This window comes from Balaenoptera physalus (genome assembly GCF_965194825.1).
Source record: "Balaenoptera physalus genome assembly, chromosome: 1".
NCBI classification, from domain to species: domain Eukaryota; kingdom Metazoa; phylum Chordata; class Mammalia; order Artiodactyla; family Balaenopteridae; genus Balaenoptera; species Balaenoptera physalus.
The window spans coordinates 58,088,417-58,105,747 of record NC_138882.1 but is presented as its reverse complement, the minus strand read 5'-3'; the positions used below and the strand labels follow the sequence as shown (position 1 = coordinate 58,105,747).

General features: G+C 39.0%; 1 protein-coding gene and 1 long non-coding RNA gene across 14 annotated transcripts in view; one reads left to right on the top strand and one right to left on the bottom strand.

Moving 5' to 3' along the window:
- Positions 1 to 12,484, top strand: part of RABGAP1L (RAB GTPase activating protein 1 like) — a 786,837-nt gene extending 774,353 nt beyond the window's left edge. For 11 of the 12 annotated variants that reach the window (XM_082437226.1, XM_082437234.1, XM_082437220.1 and 8 more), the window contains 3 exons: positions 1,750 to 1,821; positions 3,736 to 3,933; positions 4,945 to 10,170. In XM_082437226.1, the coding sequence (XP_082293352.1) occupies positions 1,750 to 1,821; positions 3,736 to 3,933; positions 4,945 to 5,097 (423 nt within the window). In that variant the 3' untranslated portion in view covers positions 5,098 to 10,170. Of the gene's footprint in view, positions 1 to 1,749; positions 1,822 to 3,735; positions 3,934 to 4,944; positions 10,171 to 10,566 lie in introns of those variants that run through there. The other variant, XM_082437232.1, reaches the window with a different exon arrangement.
- Positions 11,590 to 17,219, bottom strand: LOC309649509. 2 transcript variants are annotated; one of them, XR_014257166.1, is made up of 3 exons: positions 16,184 to 17,219; positions 13,043 to 15,869; positions 11,590 to 12,697 (listed from the first exon to the last, which is right to left on the bottom strand). It is a non-coding gene; the product is annotated as an uncharacterized lncRNA (long non-coding RNA). The 2 variants fall into 2 exon arrangements; XR_014257167.1 differs by having other exon boundaries at positions 16,829 to 17,219.
- Positions 17,220 to 17,331: the final 112 nt, after the last annotated feature.

Below are 17,331 nucleotides of genomic sequence, written 5' to 3'. Positions count from 1 at the left end.
AATTAAGAGGAGAGGGAATTTCTTACATGTGGGAAATGAGGACTCCCTTCCTGGAGAAGGAAGTGATTTGAGTTGTGCTTCAAAGGCTAGGTGAGGTTTGGGTATCTGGAGATGGAGAAGGAGAGGATGGAAATGGTGGAAAGGTGGAAACAGCATGTGCAAAGGCATGGGAGGTAGATTAGTGACAAAGAGTCTTGTTTAGCAAGAGTTTCAAGTACAGACGAGAGAAGCAAAGATGAGTTGGGGCCTAGTTCAAGGAAGGTATTCAGGGATAGGCTGAGGAGTTCGGATTTTATTCTGTCTACAGGAGGACAGTGGCATGACCAGGGACATATAATTGGCACTACTCTGTCCAGGGAGAAATGTGGAACCAAGTGGAGAGATGCAGGGGCAAAGAAAGACACAGAGCAGTAAGAGGCCAACAGCAGAGTCCAGGGGAGAAAAAAGTAGGGCCCTGAACTACAATAAGTAGTAATGAAAACGGAGAAGCAGGAAACACAAGAGTCATTTTTTTGCTAGATAAGGGAAAATACTGGAAGAGATCCTGAGATTTTGAATTTAGGTAATTAGGAGAAGGGCTGGTTAGACATTAAGCAATATAAGGAATGTTAAAGACCGTGTGCTATGGAACTTGCCATCGCTGCAAATGTATTTTTTTCATCACATTAGGCCATGAGTGGCCGCCATATGCAGCACTCTTCAAAGAGCAATCCTTGGGACTGTTCTTGAATATTATCTGGCAAGCACTTGATGTAAAAGGCAACAGACCCGTCTCTTTGAACATATAACGTAATCTAAATGCATTCTGTAGTTGGAACTGGCTATTACTGGCTATATTTCAGAATGTTTGGGCTTATTTAAAAGGGTTTATTTGTTTGCCAAAATTGCTTGAGAAATCTCTTCTATTTAACATCAGCCCTACAGTCCTATTTATTGTTTCCAGGCTTGGATCTGGACAAATTGGAGACTGAACTCAACAAGTAGTCCCAGGTTTCTAGAACTATTTTTGAGTAGACTGGGGTTTTTTTTAATGTCCGTTTTGATAATAGAGGTAGACCTTTTATGCTTTGAGTCCAAATTGCACTTGAAAATTTGACATCCCCTAACTTTTTTATTCCATTTTTTTCCAAAATAAAAAATTCTTATTTCACTCAAGTTTAGCAAGACTTGAACTTCTGTGTTTTTTGTTTTTTTTTTTTTAATACAATTTTAGGGGGCTTTGAAAGCACTTATTTCTGTCTGTTCCTGGTACTTGTTAGCACCTTATTTCAGAATCAATAATAATGAGATGTTATTTAATGGTGTTCTATATTAAACCCTTTACATACATTTTCTTTCTCACTGATTATCACAGCACAGCACTTTTCAGTCATGAAGAAATTCAGAATTCTTTTCATCAGATTTCTAGGATAGTACCTTGCCCAAAGTAGATACTCAGCAAAGATTCTATAGATTGATTCCAAAGTGAGGACAGGAATTCACTGGGACCAGTCACGGAAGCTAGTGACAGAAAGAAAGCAATTCTACCCCATGTGTTTCTTCTACTGATCGAGATAGAGAGGTGTGCTTTGCACCCGGAACACTCTCAGGCTTTCTGCTGCTTGTTTTATGGGAATGACTGGCATTTGCAGAGCTACTCATTTGCAAAATTTCTTCTAGCATCAGAGATGTGAGTGAATAAACAGCTGTGTGCACATGCTACAAGAGACATTCTACTTTCTAGTAAAGTAGCTCTTTTCTTTCTCGTAGATCTGTTCCCAGTTGAGTACCAGACTGGAGAAACAGCAAGCAGCCAGCAAGGAGGAGCTGGAAGTGGTAAAGGTGAGGAAGAATGAAACAGTTCTGTGATACAGTTTCTTCCAAATTCATGTAGTCTTGAGTGAGCACCTGATAGGAGGATCGCAATATATGGTGATGCACCACAGGCAGGACAGCCTGTAGACACGGCTCCACCCCACCTTTGTTTTAAAGGAGTTAGGAATTATGGTGAATAGGGTCCCTCTTCTGACCGGGGTGTGGGCCAGATGAAAGTTTATGTTCCCAGAAATCTTTTGGGCTGTCAGAGACAGGTAACAGGAAAGGAGGTAGGATTTCAGCATTGTCACAAGAGGCCCCTGAGCTTTCTTGGTTGTTGGAAACCTGGAAACCCGAACCCTCAGCAGCCCGCATCCCAGCTGTGCCTGAATTGATGTGACTTCATTGTGCAACCCAGTAGGATCATCCCATTAATCTCTTAAACAGTGGACACCATGGGCAGTATGGAACTCAGCTGGAGGAAACACGTTGGGTAACTGATTTTTCCACCAAAAGTAGAGATTTGTTTTTTAAAGAAACGTGCAGCATTTATTTCTATGCTGCCCCCTGGTGGTAAAACTCCTTACGTTGATTACCTACTTGAAAAAAGTGATTGTTTATTGTATAGAAACAGCAGTAAACCAAATGGATTGGTATTCCTAAGAAGCAGTGTTGGTACAGCCAGCTCTTGGGGCCAGTGTTACAGAAACCTGATATAATTCTATTTGAATATATTCAGCTTTATACTAGTAAATAAATGCATTCTAGGCACTTTCGTATATCACTTAACAACTTGACAAGTTATTTAACCTCTCTCAGATTTATTTTGTGTTCTGTAAAATAGAGATAATATTACCTACCTCATAAGGTCATTTTGAAGATTAAATAAGATCCTGTTAATAAAGTGCTTAGTCTAGCACCTGGCACACAATAAATGCTCAGTAAATACATACTTTAAAAGTTGTAACCTGAAAATCTGAGACATGAGAACTGAAAATAGGAACTTTGTTCTGAGAAGGTGACTTTTTGGGATTCAGGCCTGGGAGACATGCTTGGACATATCAAGAGGAAGAATTTTATGACCAGCTGAATATGGAGTGAAGGAGAAGCTAATGGAAAGATGACACCAAATTCTTTAGGCCTAAATGGTGGGGTAATGCACAGTGACACAGAAGTGTGGGCAGAGTTGCTTTGTGTGTGTGTGAAGAGAGGGGTATAGTTACAGTTATGGACATGCTGAGCTTGTAACAGTAGGACATCAAAATAGATCAAGATTCTGTAGTATCTCTTATCTCTAAACTTTTTGAAGATATTTTAAGAAAACAGTAGCACTGTTGTCTTGAAAAGAGTTGCCATTGTTCAGTGCTCTGTGCTTGATTGGCAATCCAGGCATGTGGCAGAGTTGCTTTTATCACCTTGAACAATAATGATCATCTTCACTTAAAGTTGAACAAAAGGACGTGTACTTCACTTGTTGCAGGGGTAGACTTAGGTTAGTCATAATGACCTTCCTCAGTCTACCACAGGGAAGTTACTTAAACTCTTAAATTTCTTCATTTATAAAATGGGGGTGATAATACCTAATCATAACTAAATGAGGTAATGCATGTAGCATATATGCCATGGGGCTTGGCATCTCGTAGGGATAATGGTAGTACAAAGTTTCTAGAAAACATTTCAAAGAAATGCTATAATACTTTCTATCCCCAGAGTCTCTCTAGAGATACTGTAAGAAAAAGTAGCACCTGTCTTGGATAGTTGGGTTTTGTGCCGACTATAACCATTTTGGTCACAGCACAAGAAAAATAATTACTTTTATAAATGGGCCTGTATTTGATGACCACAAGCAGTGTCTAAAGAAAAATCATATTGCATGTTTCAGGACATGATTTATGCTATGAAATGCAGTTTGATGTTGGTTATCTCTTTTGGACATTTCAGGGTAAAATGATGGCATGTAAACACTGCAGTGACATTTTCAGCAAGGAGGGTGCTTTGAAAGTAGCAGCCATAAGCAGAGAGGACCAGGGAATTGAATCGGATGATGAGAAGGACTCTCTTAAGAAGCAACTGAGGGAGATGGAGCTGGAATTGGCACAAACCAAACTGCAGCTGGTGGAGGCCAAGTGTAAAATCCAGGTTGGTGATTTGATAAAAGATCAATTTAAAAAAATAAACAGTTAGTGGTCTAGGATAGTCTAGTACTGTAGAGTCGGCCTATTGAGCTCAAAATCATACAATGTTACCATATAAGATGAATACATTTTCTGCCCACAAATGAGTTGCATTTTACATCATTTTTAAGCACTGATATAAACACATAGTTTTAAATAAATTTTTAATAACTAAAATTATATATATCTTGTGAGAACTTAAGCATATGCCTTTTTATTTTCCCTGATATTTTTTGGCCATGGTCCTTTCCCATTGAACTTGGTCACTTAGCTGATCCTGAAAGGTGAAAGGCCAAACCCCTCCTGTTATCCTTCCCCTGACAGTTAAACATTGGCTGACAGCCATTCTTTTCTTTGGAGCTTCTTCTCATCTTTACCTGATTTTGCCAAATCCCTTTCCCCATAATCTCTTTCCATATTGGAGGATATCAGAATTAGAAAAGCAGTCCTAGCTTCTGATGGACTGTTCCCGCTTCTTTCTTACCAGTGACCCTCACCCTTGCCGTGTCCTGCCATGGCACCTGCTGTGCCACACTAACGATCCTGAACTCTTTCTGCTTTGGACCTTGTACGTCCTCAGGGGCACAGGCCATGCGTTTGGAACTAGAATTTATTCATGCTTACACTATCAGTAAAAATTCATTCCATCTGTATGTTTACCTTTACCTGTGGTTTTAAACATCTTCTCTTAGGCTGCAGCCTAAACCTAGATTTGGACCTAAATTGCAGAGGGAAAAAAGGGTAAAATGAGCTTTCATTTCACTGATCAGAGAAAGCACAGAATCTGGTTTTTAATGGTAACTCTTTCAGCTCTAATGTTTTTTCTTGCATTCAGAAGCCAACTAAATCTCACCTGGGTTTTGTAGGAAGAAAAATGCGGCTATGTAGACCTGCGGATTCCAAAAAGCTATACTCTAATTTTTTTGGCAGAGAGAAGATATTTATATAACTCAGATGATTTTCTTTCTTGAATTAGGAACTTGAACATCAGAGGGGAGCCCTTATGAATGAAATCCAAGCTGCAAAAAACTCTTGGTTTAGCAAAACCCTTAACTCTATCAAAACGGCCACGGGAACGCAGCCACTGCAGCCGCCACAGGCCACCCAGCCCCCCAAGGAGAGCACATAGGTCCAGCCTCACCCAAGTACAAGAGCACAACGATCAAAGCAACGGAAACCCAGGATGATTCCTGGTGTCCCTTTAAAAGGAAGGAAAGGAGGCCAGAAAGCAAGCCAGGATCTTTCAGTAGCTCTTACTCTTTCTTGTATGACACTTTTAAAAAAGGGATGTTATTTAAACTAACCTGATTTATGTTGAATACCTGTTTTTGTGCTTCCTCATGGAAGACTGTGTTCCGATCCATCGTAGTATTACACATTATTTTACATGCCTGATATTTGGTTGGAAATAAGTAATTCAGAACTAAATGCTTTTTATTTAGAACTCATTATTCATATTATTTTTATCTTACATAAAAATGGAGATGTCTTTTATTCCAAGGTTGAAGTGATAGGCAGGTATTTGTCACAGCAAAAAAAAAAAAAAAAAAAAAAAAGATTGCAACCTAAACCTCTTAACTTTTCAGGATTTATTCAGATAAAGCACATTGCGGGGCCAGTCATGACCACTGTCAGGTTTCCTCCTGAAAGTGATGCCCAGGATAGCGATAATCCTATCCAAAGGAAAGAACAGACCTGGGATTGAACAGTTCCCAAAGACAATTAGTTTATTTTTATTTTCTGTTGGGTACATCTGGAAATGAAGTGCCAAGAACCATGGAATAAGATAGGCTATTGAAAACACACACTAGATAAAAAGAACTGAGATTTTGATAAATGCAGGATAAAATAAATCATTTTGGTCCTGGTCTTCTAACAAGTCCTTTTAAGGACTTCACATGGGAATTGCGAGTTCCTAAGTAAGAACACAGTTGTGACTTCTGGCAAATGTAAAGTCAGAGTGGATATTATGAGTTGCATCTTTAGGAAACCTTCACCAGAGAAGCCTAGAAAGGCCCAGGAACAGCTCTTGTGCTTAGAATGGAATGAAGAACCAGGGACAGAGTATTCATTTAATGTTGACATATACTTTCTAAGGAAACACTAATATACTGTAACTTTGTTAAAGTTACGAAATGGGAAATAGAAGTCAGCTTCATATCATCTTAGTTTAATATTAGGCAACTTTTTCTGATTTCTGTAGCTTCCTAAAAATGTGCCCTTGGTACCCCTAGATGAAGAGATGCAAATGCATTTGTAACATTTTTGATTGCATATAAAACCTTTATAGAAATGCTTATCTCATGGAAAGGTAAAGCTATTGTTTAAAAGTTGATGGAAATATTTTTTTCAACTATATTTAACATGTCTTTATAAATAGTCCTTGCAGGAAATCCTTTGGTAAGGGAAAAACTAATTTTCCCATTTTTTAAGCTATTTTGGAGGGCTTTGGTCCTTTACAGCAACCAAACTACTGTCAGCTATGTATAGTAACATTTATTGATACTCATGCTTGGCTTCACTGTTGAACATATTCTTTGCAAAGTATCTCAAACTCTGTAGTGCCAGAGTGACTCTCATCTGTGCCATATGTTGCAGTTAAAAGTAACACACTCTTGGAAGTAAAAAATCATCTAAGAGCCATCTCAACTCCAGGAGCATGTACCACAAGTTGCTCATGACGGATCCTTTCCTCTAAAATAATCATTAAACTCTAAAAAGTGAAATCCCCTTCATCGGTAAGTGTTCGTATCATCTACAGCCCATAAAACTGATGTGGTTGTTTGTTACCCTTCTTTACACTCATCAAATAATACTTTTCTTACAGAATTCTTTTTTTTTTTTTTTTTGTCCTGTGACATCTCTCATCATAGTTTTCATTTCCTTTCACCCAAAAGGAAAATAGCATTCTGAGTATCTGTGTTGACTTTAACATTCCCAATGTGGTGGTTTAGAAAAATTAATATTTTTTCCTTTTTATTTTTTTGCAAAATATAATGGCTAGAAAATTGCATCTTGGTACTTGTTTCTGTAAATCATTTAATATAATTTGTTAGCTTTACTGGTACTTTATGCTTTGATCCCAAGAAGCCTTGTACAAGTTGCCTTATCAGATGGCTAGCTAAATTAAAGATGTTCTTTTGTGTTTTGTGAACCTCATAATTCTACTGTACAGAGCTCTTTTTACATTTCACAGAATGCCTAAATTGCATAATTTTCCTTAAATGGTAGTTGAGAGAGAAATAGCTCTAGGTACAGTTCTTATCTGTAGACCTGGCTCAATTTCATAGCCCGTTACATTTTTTTCTTTAAACAAAATAACTAGGTACATATATTCCAAACATTTAATAAATCTGTCTTTTTCATTTTCTTTTAACTCTTTTAAAAGATTATAATGGCCATCCATAGATTTTTTTTTTTCCTTCTCCAGTTCCATATCATACTTGGGTATGTGTATTGGTACCATAGTCTAAACTGTCCCTCACTGCAATGTCTTTGGGTAAGTAGCAATAGCAAATACAGAAGGAAAGAAAATTCAAAAGTTGGTGTATGATATTATTCATACAATATTATAATAGCACTATCCCAGACCCCATGCCCTTTACCATGTGTTGTTTGAAAACTCATGCATTCCATCATTAAATAACTGCTAGTGTTAATTTCTCTTCTTTTGAAGTATATTTGAGAATTGCTACTCTTCTTTTGATTTCTTTTAGAAAGAGAGTGACCAGCTCAAATATCCAGGAAATTTTCAGATATTCTAGAGTGTTTTTCGTCTTTTCCTAGCATACATAATATAAAACATTCCTCCAAAAATCCAACATTTGCAACATTCTGAGAAGTGACAATTTCTCCTTTCATTAAATTCTGCAGAATAAAGTAAGAGAATGAAATTCAATTGGATAATTCAGTCATTAGCTTTTATATCTTGAGAATCTTAACACATTTCCTTAAAGCTGAAAGAAACCAAGCTGAATTTTGCAGTGCATATGTTTGCTAGCTTCCCACATCCTGAGCCATGGCACAATTTGGTTATATTTAGTTACATACAATTTAATGCAAATAAATTCTCAGTTACCTAATGGTCTGTATATGTGTGCCTATCAGAAACATTAGTAGGAATGTCACATAGGCTTATGACCCTATCTTTCCATGAAACCAATGATTCTCTTCCTCTCTCCCAACTATTAAGTTAGTAATTTGTTCTTCATTGGCTTTCTTAAATTTCCATAATAAAGTAGAAAAGTAATGTTTGTACTGATGTTGGGGTATTTAATAGTATTTATCTTGTTTCATTGTTTTCAAAAATTTCATTCTCTTATACTATGTATTAGTATTCATTTTTCTCAAATCCTTACTCCATTTTCTTAAAATACTTTCTAGTTAATAACTAGTAGCTTCATTTCCTACCTAAAGTAAGAAAAACAAGAGAATACACAGTTCAGGGCACAAGAGATGAGAGTTAGATCCTTAAAGGAATTGATTAGTTACTGAGGATGAGAATCACATATGTAACTAATGTAAGGGATTGAGTTTTCTTTTTCTTGAGCTGAAATCAGTCTACTCATTATTCTGCTAAGGTGGTTGTCTGATTTCAAGACCCTTTTAGAGAAAAAGAAGCTTTCAAAAAATTAAATACCCTGTTTGTTTTATCTTTCTGGAAAAGAACACTTTAAATTACTTAGTAAGATTATTCTGTTGTATAAGTTACTCTTAAAAAAAAAACCACTCTAAAGTAGCTCCGATTCTCTTGCTTCAATTACAGGTAAATGAGAGCATGGACAAACTCTGTTGTTTGATTTGAATGCTGTGAGATTCGTGTGTGTGTGTGTGATCGGTAGAATTTTATATGGAGTATCCCTGCCTCTTTGGTATACCCAGGTACCACGCAACTGAATATGTACATGGCGATCAGATACAGAAGGCCAGGCACAGCTCAGTGGCCTGTGTTTCCTACTACCAGATATATAAAACTCTTTCTGTCTAGTTGCCATGCTGATTGTCACATTGAACTGGAACTGCTCCGAAACATCCTTCCTCTCTCATAGTGGCTTCCATATAATACAGGCAAAGCCCTTAGGGACTTCCTTATCTTTCAAGAGCTACCAAAATGAATACTTCAGTGCAGCCTGCACCTCAATAGGAGATGATGATCTTGAGTTGTAAGGAGAAAAGTGGATGTTTATGAGTAGCTTAGTGACTACAGTCAACTGTCAGAAGTCCCTTTCTTAGCTTCCATCTAAAAGACTACACGTCAAGCTTATCTCCAAATGTATTTGCTACCTGCTATAAAAACATGTTCATCAACACGTCCTACTCTCACCACCTCCACCCCTGGTTTATCATTAGTGGTATTCTGAAAACGTTAAGAAAAAAGAATCATTGAGTAGCAGATGAATATTTTGAGTTACTTTCCTTTTCCATTGGCAGTAAGTTAACATGTAAAATCTTTTCTGTTAAAATGTAACTTTTAATAACTATATATTATATATGGAATAAAATATAGGAAACTGAATGATAAGGACATAAACACATCAAGACTCTGGTGTCATGAAAGCACAAGAATAAAGCCTGGAAATGGCCCCAGAATCCAAGATCCCAATAGCCTTTACATCAGTTTCTCTATTTTTGGTATTTTGCATAATGTATGAATCCTTAGTTCAAATGAGGAAGAAAGTTTCTCAGTCAGCCCCACGTCATTTCTTTCAACTCCTACCTTTCCCTTGCTGAGGAGGTAGTAGAAATTCTGTGCCATCTATTTTTATGAATTCTATGATTTTGCCCATGGCTTCTCCAGTGAAAACAGGTTCCAGAATAAAGGAGTTGATTGGCTCAAACAGTGCTAATTGACTACAAAAGAAATTAGTGAGCAGCCTCTCTCGTCTATCAACACTGACCAATTAGATGTTTCCATAATTCCATGTATTATGTATAGTACACTCTATAAATGTAAATGTAATGCTTGTTAAAAAAAAGTGCAATTTATTGTACATTGTCCCAACAAATGTTTACTTTTATAATTGTTATGAACTTGAATTGGATTAGTATCTTGTTTTCATGTGTGAATGAAGCCTTGTGAAATAAACAAATGCAACCGAGAAGGTAGCAAGATGACTGTTTTTGTGAGCCAGTGATGTTTTCAATGCTCTGTGTTGCTCCTTTGGCCCCATTAAGCAGTAATAAACATTTGTTCTGAAATCCATATGGCTTTTTTATTTTTTTCTAGTTGATTTTATTCTGAATCATCTGAACCCAATGTTTGTGAAAAACTTATCTGACACTAGACTCTAGTCAATTTAGCAAGAAGAAATATGCAGGAGTTTGCTCCAGGTTATACCCTGCAAAATGATATCCTGTACAGCAGGTACAGTCAAGTGCCCTGTATTCCTCTCTATAGTGATTCCTTGGTTGCAACTAACAAACTCTCTTAAGCTAGCTTAATAATAATAAGGCAATTAATTAAAAGGAAGAAAGTATATTTAGCTCATAGCTACCAAAGGCCAAACCACTGGGCCTGAAGAGGCACGGGGACAAGGGGGAATGCCATCAGGAACCTAAGCAATTGTTCTTATAATCGCTCTTCTGCTTGTCTTGCCAGGTGATGCTTGCTGCTGCTTCTGTCTCTGAAAAGAGGCATCCCCTGCTTCTAAGTGCACAGCTTCCAAGTTTACATGTCTTCTCTTCAAGTGACCAGCAGAAATGGGCTGGCATCTCAGTGTCCCAGTTTCAAAATCTTGCAAAGATCTGATTGACTAATCCTGGATTGGGTGGCCGCTGCTCATCTTTCAGAGTACAGCACAGTGGGTGACATCAGATAATTCAAACAGAACTCCAGAGGCTCTCTTGAAGTGGAGGCAGGGTGCAGAGAATCCCGATTTGCATTTTGTTCTAATTTGCATTTTGTTTTGGGTGTCCGTGGAACCGAATGAATGCCAGATTAGTCAGCTCCTCTTAGAATTCAGCATGTATTAAAAAATAATAATCAGAGAGTGTAAAATTAGTTTGCGGTCCAAACCTAGCCACAGACATCTTTTGTTTGGCCTATGCAGTATTTTAAAAAATGAGAAGTTTTACATAAAAAGTAAAACAGTCAAATTATTCAGAAAATATCTACTGAACTTGGCAGTGAGGAGGTCATGAGTGGTCTTGACATGAACAGTAAGTGGAACTCCCTGTTCATTATTGATTAAAGGCCCTACACTTAGTGAAGTTACCTGTTAACCTGTAGATTTTTGTCCAGTAGGGATGCAAATCCCTATTTTCTTTCCAGTGGAATAGATGACTTGAAAGGTTATGTATAGTTTTCTACCCTGTAGGACATTAACTAGTTTGTGTCTAACTTTGCAACCTTACACTAATATTCCATTGTTAAATTGCCTAAAGTACCCACCTGTGCAAATGTACTTTTTGATAGTTTTAAGAACTTGTTGCTACCCTCATGGTTTATGCAATGAATTGCATAAAATATTTGTTAATATTCGTTTTATATTTGCATGAGAATCTTGATTTCACCTTTTTGAAATTATACTTTAACAAAACGTTTCAGTACTGTCAAAGGGACACTCAGAGCAAAATCTTTTGAAAGCTTACTTGCAAAGAAAGTTTGCAAGGAAGTTCAGGCTTTAGAAGAACAAGCTCGCCAAACAGAAATTACAACTATTTATAGGGAAAAACTACACAGTTTCCAAGTATAGAGTCTATAATTACTTTGTTCATGGTGGGAAAACAGCAATTCTCACACTACTATCCATATTTTTAGACATCAGCATTGCAAAAGTCACAGATAAAGTGTTTGTTTGATTTTAGGGAGTCCAATTTTACAGGAAAGGCTCAGGTTCAGAATTTCATTTATTTGGGGGACTAGAACTAGACACAATGACCCTGATGTGTGTATGTCTTGTTGATGATGTTTTGTTTTTGACTTATCTCAGGATGCAAAGTTCTTAATTTTTTTTCTTGACTTTGGGATCTGATGTACCCAATTACTCCTAATGGTAGCAGGGCAAGGAGTCAGTTTGCTTCTACATGATAGATGTAAGGACAATTATAGGATACAGCTGGAGAGAAGCAGCATTGAATTTGTTGACCCTTAAGAATGGGAATTATGAGGTGTTTTAAATGCTGGCACAAAAGGAAGATAGAAAAAGGTTTGTGATGATCTGGAGGAAAACCATTCCAGACAGAAAGGAAGCACAGAGTGCAGGCCTGGAGGTGAGAACAAACTCAGTGGATTCAAGGAGTAACAAAAATGCCACTGTTTAAACCTGGGAGAGGGGAAACTGGTGAGAGATGAGTTCCGTGAGATAAAGGAACTCATAAAGGTGAGATACAAGATCATGCAAAACATTCCAGGTTATGTAAGGAGTTTGGACTTTATTCTAAGCCTAACAGGAAGTTATTGGAGGTTTTTAAGCAAAGGGATATAATCATTTGAAAAGATTACTGTGCCTACCCCGTGGAAAACTAATCGTAAAGGCACAGTGGGGAAGCAGAGAAACCAGCTAAGAGGCTAAAAATCCAGACAAAATAATGATGTCTTGGTCTCGGGTGGTAGCAGTGGAGATTGTGAGAAGTGGTTTTATTTATGTATTTTTTTAAATTTAATCATTTAATGAGGTAATTAAAATTTTGAGTCTGATATCTTTTTAATGTTTTCAGTGTTTTTAAACTTAATTTCACTTTTATACTCACTAGAAATTAAAAAAGAATTTGTCCAGAGTAGCAACCACCTTTCTTTTTTTTTTTTTTTTTTTTTTTTTTTTTAAACGTTTCTTTTTAATTAATTAATTTATTTTACATTTATTTTTGGCTGTGTTGGGTCTTCGTTTCTGTGCGAGGGCTTTCTCCAGTTGCGGAGAGCGGGGGCCACTCTTCATTGCGGTGCGCGGGCCTCTCACCGTCGTGGCCTCTCCCGTTGCGGAGCACGGGCTCCAAACGCGCAGGCTCAGTAGTTGTGGCTCACGGGCTTAGTTGCTCCGCGGCATGTGGGATCTTCCCAGACCAGGGCTCGAACCCATGTCCCCTGCATTGGCAGGCGGATTCTTAACCACTGCGCCACCAGGGAAGCCCACCACCTTTCTTAATAGTATGATGCAGAAAGGGAGAAATTTATCTTTTTTTTATTTTTTAATTGGAGTGTAGTTGCTTTACAATGTTGTGTTAGTTTCTACTGTACAGCAAAGTGAATCAACTATACGTATACATATATGCCTTCTTTTTTGGATTTCCTTCCCATTTAGGTCACCGCAAAGCACTTAGTAGAGTTCCCTGTGCTCTACAGTAGGTTCTCATTAGTTATCTATTTTATACATAGTATCAATAGTGTATATATGTCAATCCCCATCTCCCAGTTCATCCCACCCCCCCTTCCCCGTTGGTATCCATACGTTTGTTCTCTACATGTGTCTCTATTTCTGCTTTGCAAATAAGATTATCTATACCATTTTCCCACATATGTGCGTTAGTATACGATACTTGTTTTTCTGACTTACTTCACTCCAAATGACAGTCTCTAAGTCCATCCACATCTCTACAAATTCCCCAATTTCATTCCTTTTAATGGCTGAGTAATATTCCATTGTATATATGTACCACATCTTCTTTATCCATTCCTCTGTTGTTGGGCATATAGGTTGCTTCCATGTCCTGGCTATTGTAAATAGTGCTGCAGTGAACATTGGGGTGCATGTGTGTTTTTGAATTATGGTTTTCTCAGGATATATGCCCAGTAGTGGGATTGCTGGGTCATACGGTAGTTCTATTTTTAGTTCTTTAAGGAACCTCCATATTTTTCTCCATAGTGGTTGTATCAATTTACACTCCCACCAACAGTACAAGAGGGTTCCCTTTTCTCCACACCCTCTCCAGCATTTATTGTTTGTAGATTTTTTTTTTAAACATCTTTTTTTTTTTAAAGTTATTTTGTTTATTTATTTTTGGCTGCGTTGGGTCTTCGTTGCTGCGCGTGGGCTTTCTCTAGTTGCGGTGAGCAGGGGCTACTCTTCATTGCAGTGCACAGGCTTCTCATTGTCGTGGCTTCTCTTGTTGCGGAGCACAGGCTCTAGGCTCGTGGGCTTCAGTAGTTGTGGCTCGCGGGCTCTAGAGCGCACGGGCTTAGTTGCTCCGTGGCATGTGGGATCTTCCCGGACCAGGGCTCAAACCTGTGTCCCCTGCATTGGCAGGCGGATTCTTAACTACTGTACCACCAGGGAAGTCCCATTTGTAGATTTTTTGATGATGGCCATTCTGACTGGTGTGAGGTGATACCTCATTGTAGTTTTGATTTGCATTTCTCTAATAATTAGTGATGTTGAGCATCTGTGTTTTTTGGCCATCTGTATGTCTTCTTTGGAGAAATGTCTGTTTAGGTCTTCCACCCATTTTTTGATTGGGTTGTTTGTTTTTTGATTTTGAGCTGCATGAGCTGTTTGTGTATTTTGGAGATTAATCCTTTGTCAGTTGCTTTGTTTGCGAATGTTTTCTCCCATTCTGAGGATTGTCTTTTTGTCTTGTTTATGGTTTCCTTTGCTGTGCAAAAGCTGTTAAGTTTAATTGGGTCCCATTTGTTTATTTTTGTTTTTATTTCCATTACTCTCTGAGGTGGATCAAAAAAGATCTTGTTGCGATTTATGTCAAAGAGTGTCCTGCCTATGTTTTCCTCTAAGAGTTTTATAGTGTCTGGCCTTACATTTAGGACTTTAATCCATTTTGAGTTTATTTTTGTGTATGGTGTTAAGGAGTGTTCTAACTTCATTCTTTTACATGTAGCTGTCCAGTTTTCCCAGCACCACTTATTGAAGAGGCTGTCTTTTCTCTGTTGTATATTCTTGCCTCCTTTGTCACAGATTAGGTGAGAGAAGTGATTTTATTCTCATTATATTTTGAAGATAAAACCAGCAAGACTTGCCAGAGAATAGGATGTAGGACCTGAAATTGAAGGCTCAAGTATGACTTGAGAGCTCAAGTATGCTTGGCCTGAGCAATTAAGAAAATGAGGTGACCATTCACAGAGCTGGAGAATAACTGGAAGAACTGATTTGGTGTGCGAGGATGAGAAATCAGGAGGTTTTTTTTGGTTGTTTTGTTTTTCAGACAGGCTGAATTTCATGTGCTTATCAGACATTGAAGCAAAGGCAGAGTCTGGAGCTCAGAGATATGGTAGAACTGAAGGTATAGATTTGGGAGTCACTGGTAACAGGTGGTACTTAAAACCTGTGGCTTTAGGGTATCTGGCGGAGAAGTTGCCCAAGGTGCATAATCAAGCAAATTTAAAAATCACTCCATTAGGTCAAGTTCTCACGCAGTGGACTGGGATATTTGTTCCTATTTAATTAAGTACCTAAATAATTCCAGGCTTCCAGTTAGACACTCTTTTTTTTAAGTGGAGTATTTTATTTTATTATTATTATTTTGGCTGTGCTGTGCTGCTTGTGGGATCTTAGTTCCCCGACCAGCGATTGAACCCTGGCCTCAGCAGTGAAAGTGCCCGGAGTCCTAACTACTGGACCACCAGGGAACTCCCTAGACACTTTTTTAAAAACTTGAGGTATAACTAAACAAAATGCACAGATCTTAGGAGTTCATTCTATGAATTCTTTTTTTTTAAATTTACAGACAGCATATATTTAAAAAACTATTTTCTTGGCCTCTTTTTTAAATCTTTTTTATTTTCTTTTTTTGGTCTCAGTTGCGGCATGTGGGATATTTCATTGCAGCTCAGGCTCTTCGTTGTGGTGTGAGGGTTTCTCTCTAGCTGTGGCATGTGGATGGATTTTCTCTCTCTAGTTGTGGCGTGGCCTCTGTAGTTTGCAGCACCACGGGCTCTAGCTGAGGCTCGCGGGCTCAGTTGCCCCGCAGCATGTGGGATCTTAGTTCTCCGACCAGGGATCAAACCTGCGTCCCCTGCATTGAAAGGCAGATTCTTTATCACTAGACTACCAGAAAGTCCCCGTTCTGTGAATTCTGACAATAGCATGTATCAGTGTAACACTTCTATCATCTCTGGAAAATTCCCTCCGGGGCCTACTTAAATATAACTTTTAGTTAACTATAACATACAAAAGAAACTACACAAATTACAGCTCAGTGAAATTTCTACAAAGTGAACACATCTGTAACCAGCATCCAAAGAAAGGAAACAGAACGTTATCTGAACCTCAAAAGTCCCCTCGTGGCTCCTTTCTGTCACTGTCCTCCCCACTTAAGGAAAGACTAACCCGATTTTGAACGTCTCGCAGTCTTAGACTTCATTTAAATGGAACCAAAAGAGAAGAACTTCTCTGTCTGGCTTCTTTCCCTTTAACGTCACGTTTGAGATTCATGCACGTTGTACGTAGCTGTAATTTGTTTTTGCGCTGTACTTCAGATTCTTTACTAGCATAATGGTCAGCCTGCCTTTTTCTAGTCCTTTTTTCCTCCTCTGACGTGCTGATTCTAATCGCTACCGCGGGCGATATATTAAGCTGAGTGTGGGCTATTTGACTTCTCCGGGGTTACTGTTTATGTTCTCAATGGGGCTGCAGACGTTTTCAGTCGGCCAGAGGCTAAAATAGTCTGAAAAGGGGGGTTCTCAAGGGCCTTACACAGCGGGATTGCGGGAGCCAGACCAGGAGCAGAAGGCAGCCCCAGGAAAGCTCAGCCCACATTTTCTTTGGCGAATAGGCTCACTTAAACCGAATCCAAACCTGGGTGACAACTAGACTCGCACAATGGTCGGTGAAGGTACTAGGAAAGTCCTTCAACAGTCTAGGAGGGGAAAGCGGGACCCCAAATGCGATGACACATGGAGGTGCCCGCTATATTAGCACGCTTACTCCCCCGCGGGGCTACTGGGTCCCATCACATGGCCAACGCAACCCCACCTCCTCCCGCAATCCATGATGACGTCACCACGTCGTACAGCCTAAATCATGACGTCTCCAGAGCGCCAGAAGTCACTGAAAATAAAACTGTTCCCTTCAGGACCCGGCGGACTTAACGTTCTCATTCTGTCCCGTCTTAGCATAAACAGGCTTCCTTTTCTCCCCTTTTTTGTCCTTTTCTTGCACTTCACAGATCAACTTTACACAACATGGCCGGCTCGATGGTACTGGGTCCTAGAGAGCACGGAAACAGCCGACTCTCTAGTCAACTTCCGGCTTGGACCCTCGAAGATCAGTGCGTAATTTCCGGGGTTGGGTTATGGTACGGGAAAGCAGCGGTTCTGAGCTGCGACTGCGCAGCCGGGACCTACGGGGTCAAAGTATACTACGTACAGTTGCCCGGGCATGGAGGTAGAGGCGTTTCTCTTCTCGAACTTCCGGTTTGATCGCGAGAGTTGAGCGTTGCTAAGAGGCGAGGTGGGCGGGGCCAGGCGAGGCGGGGC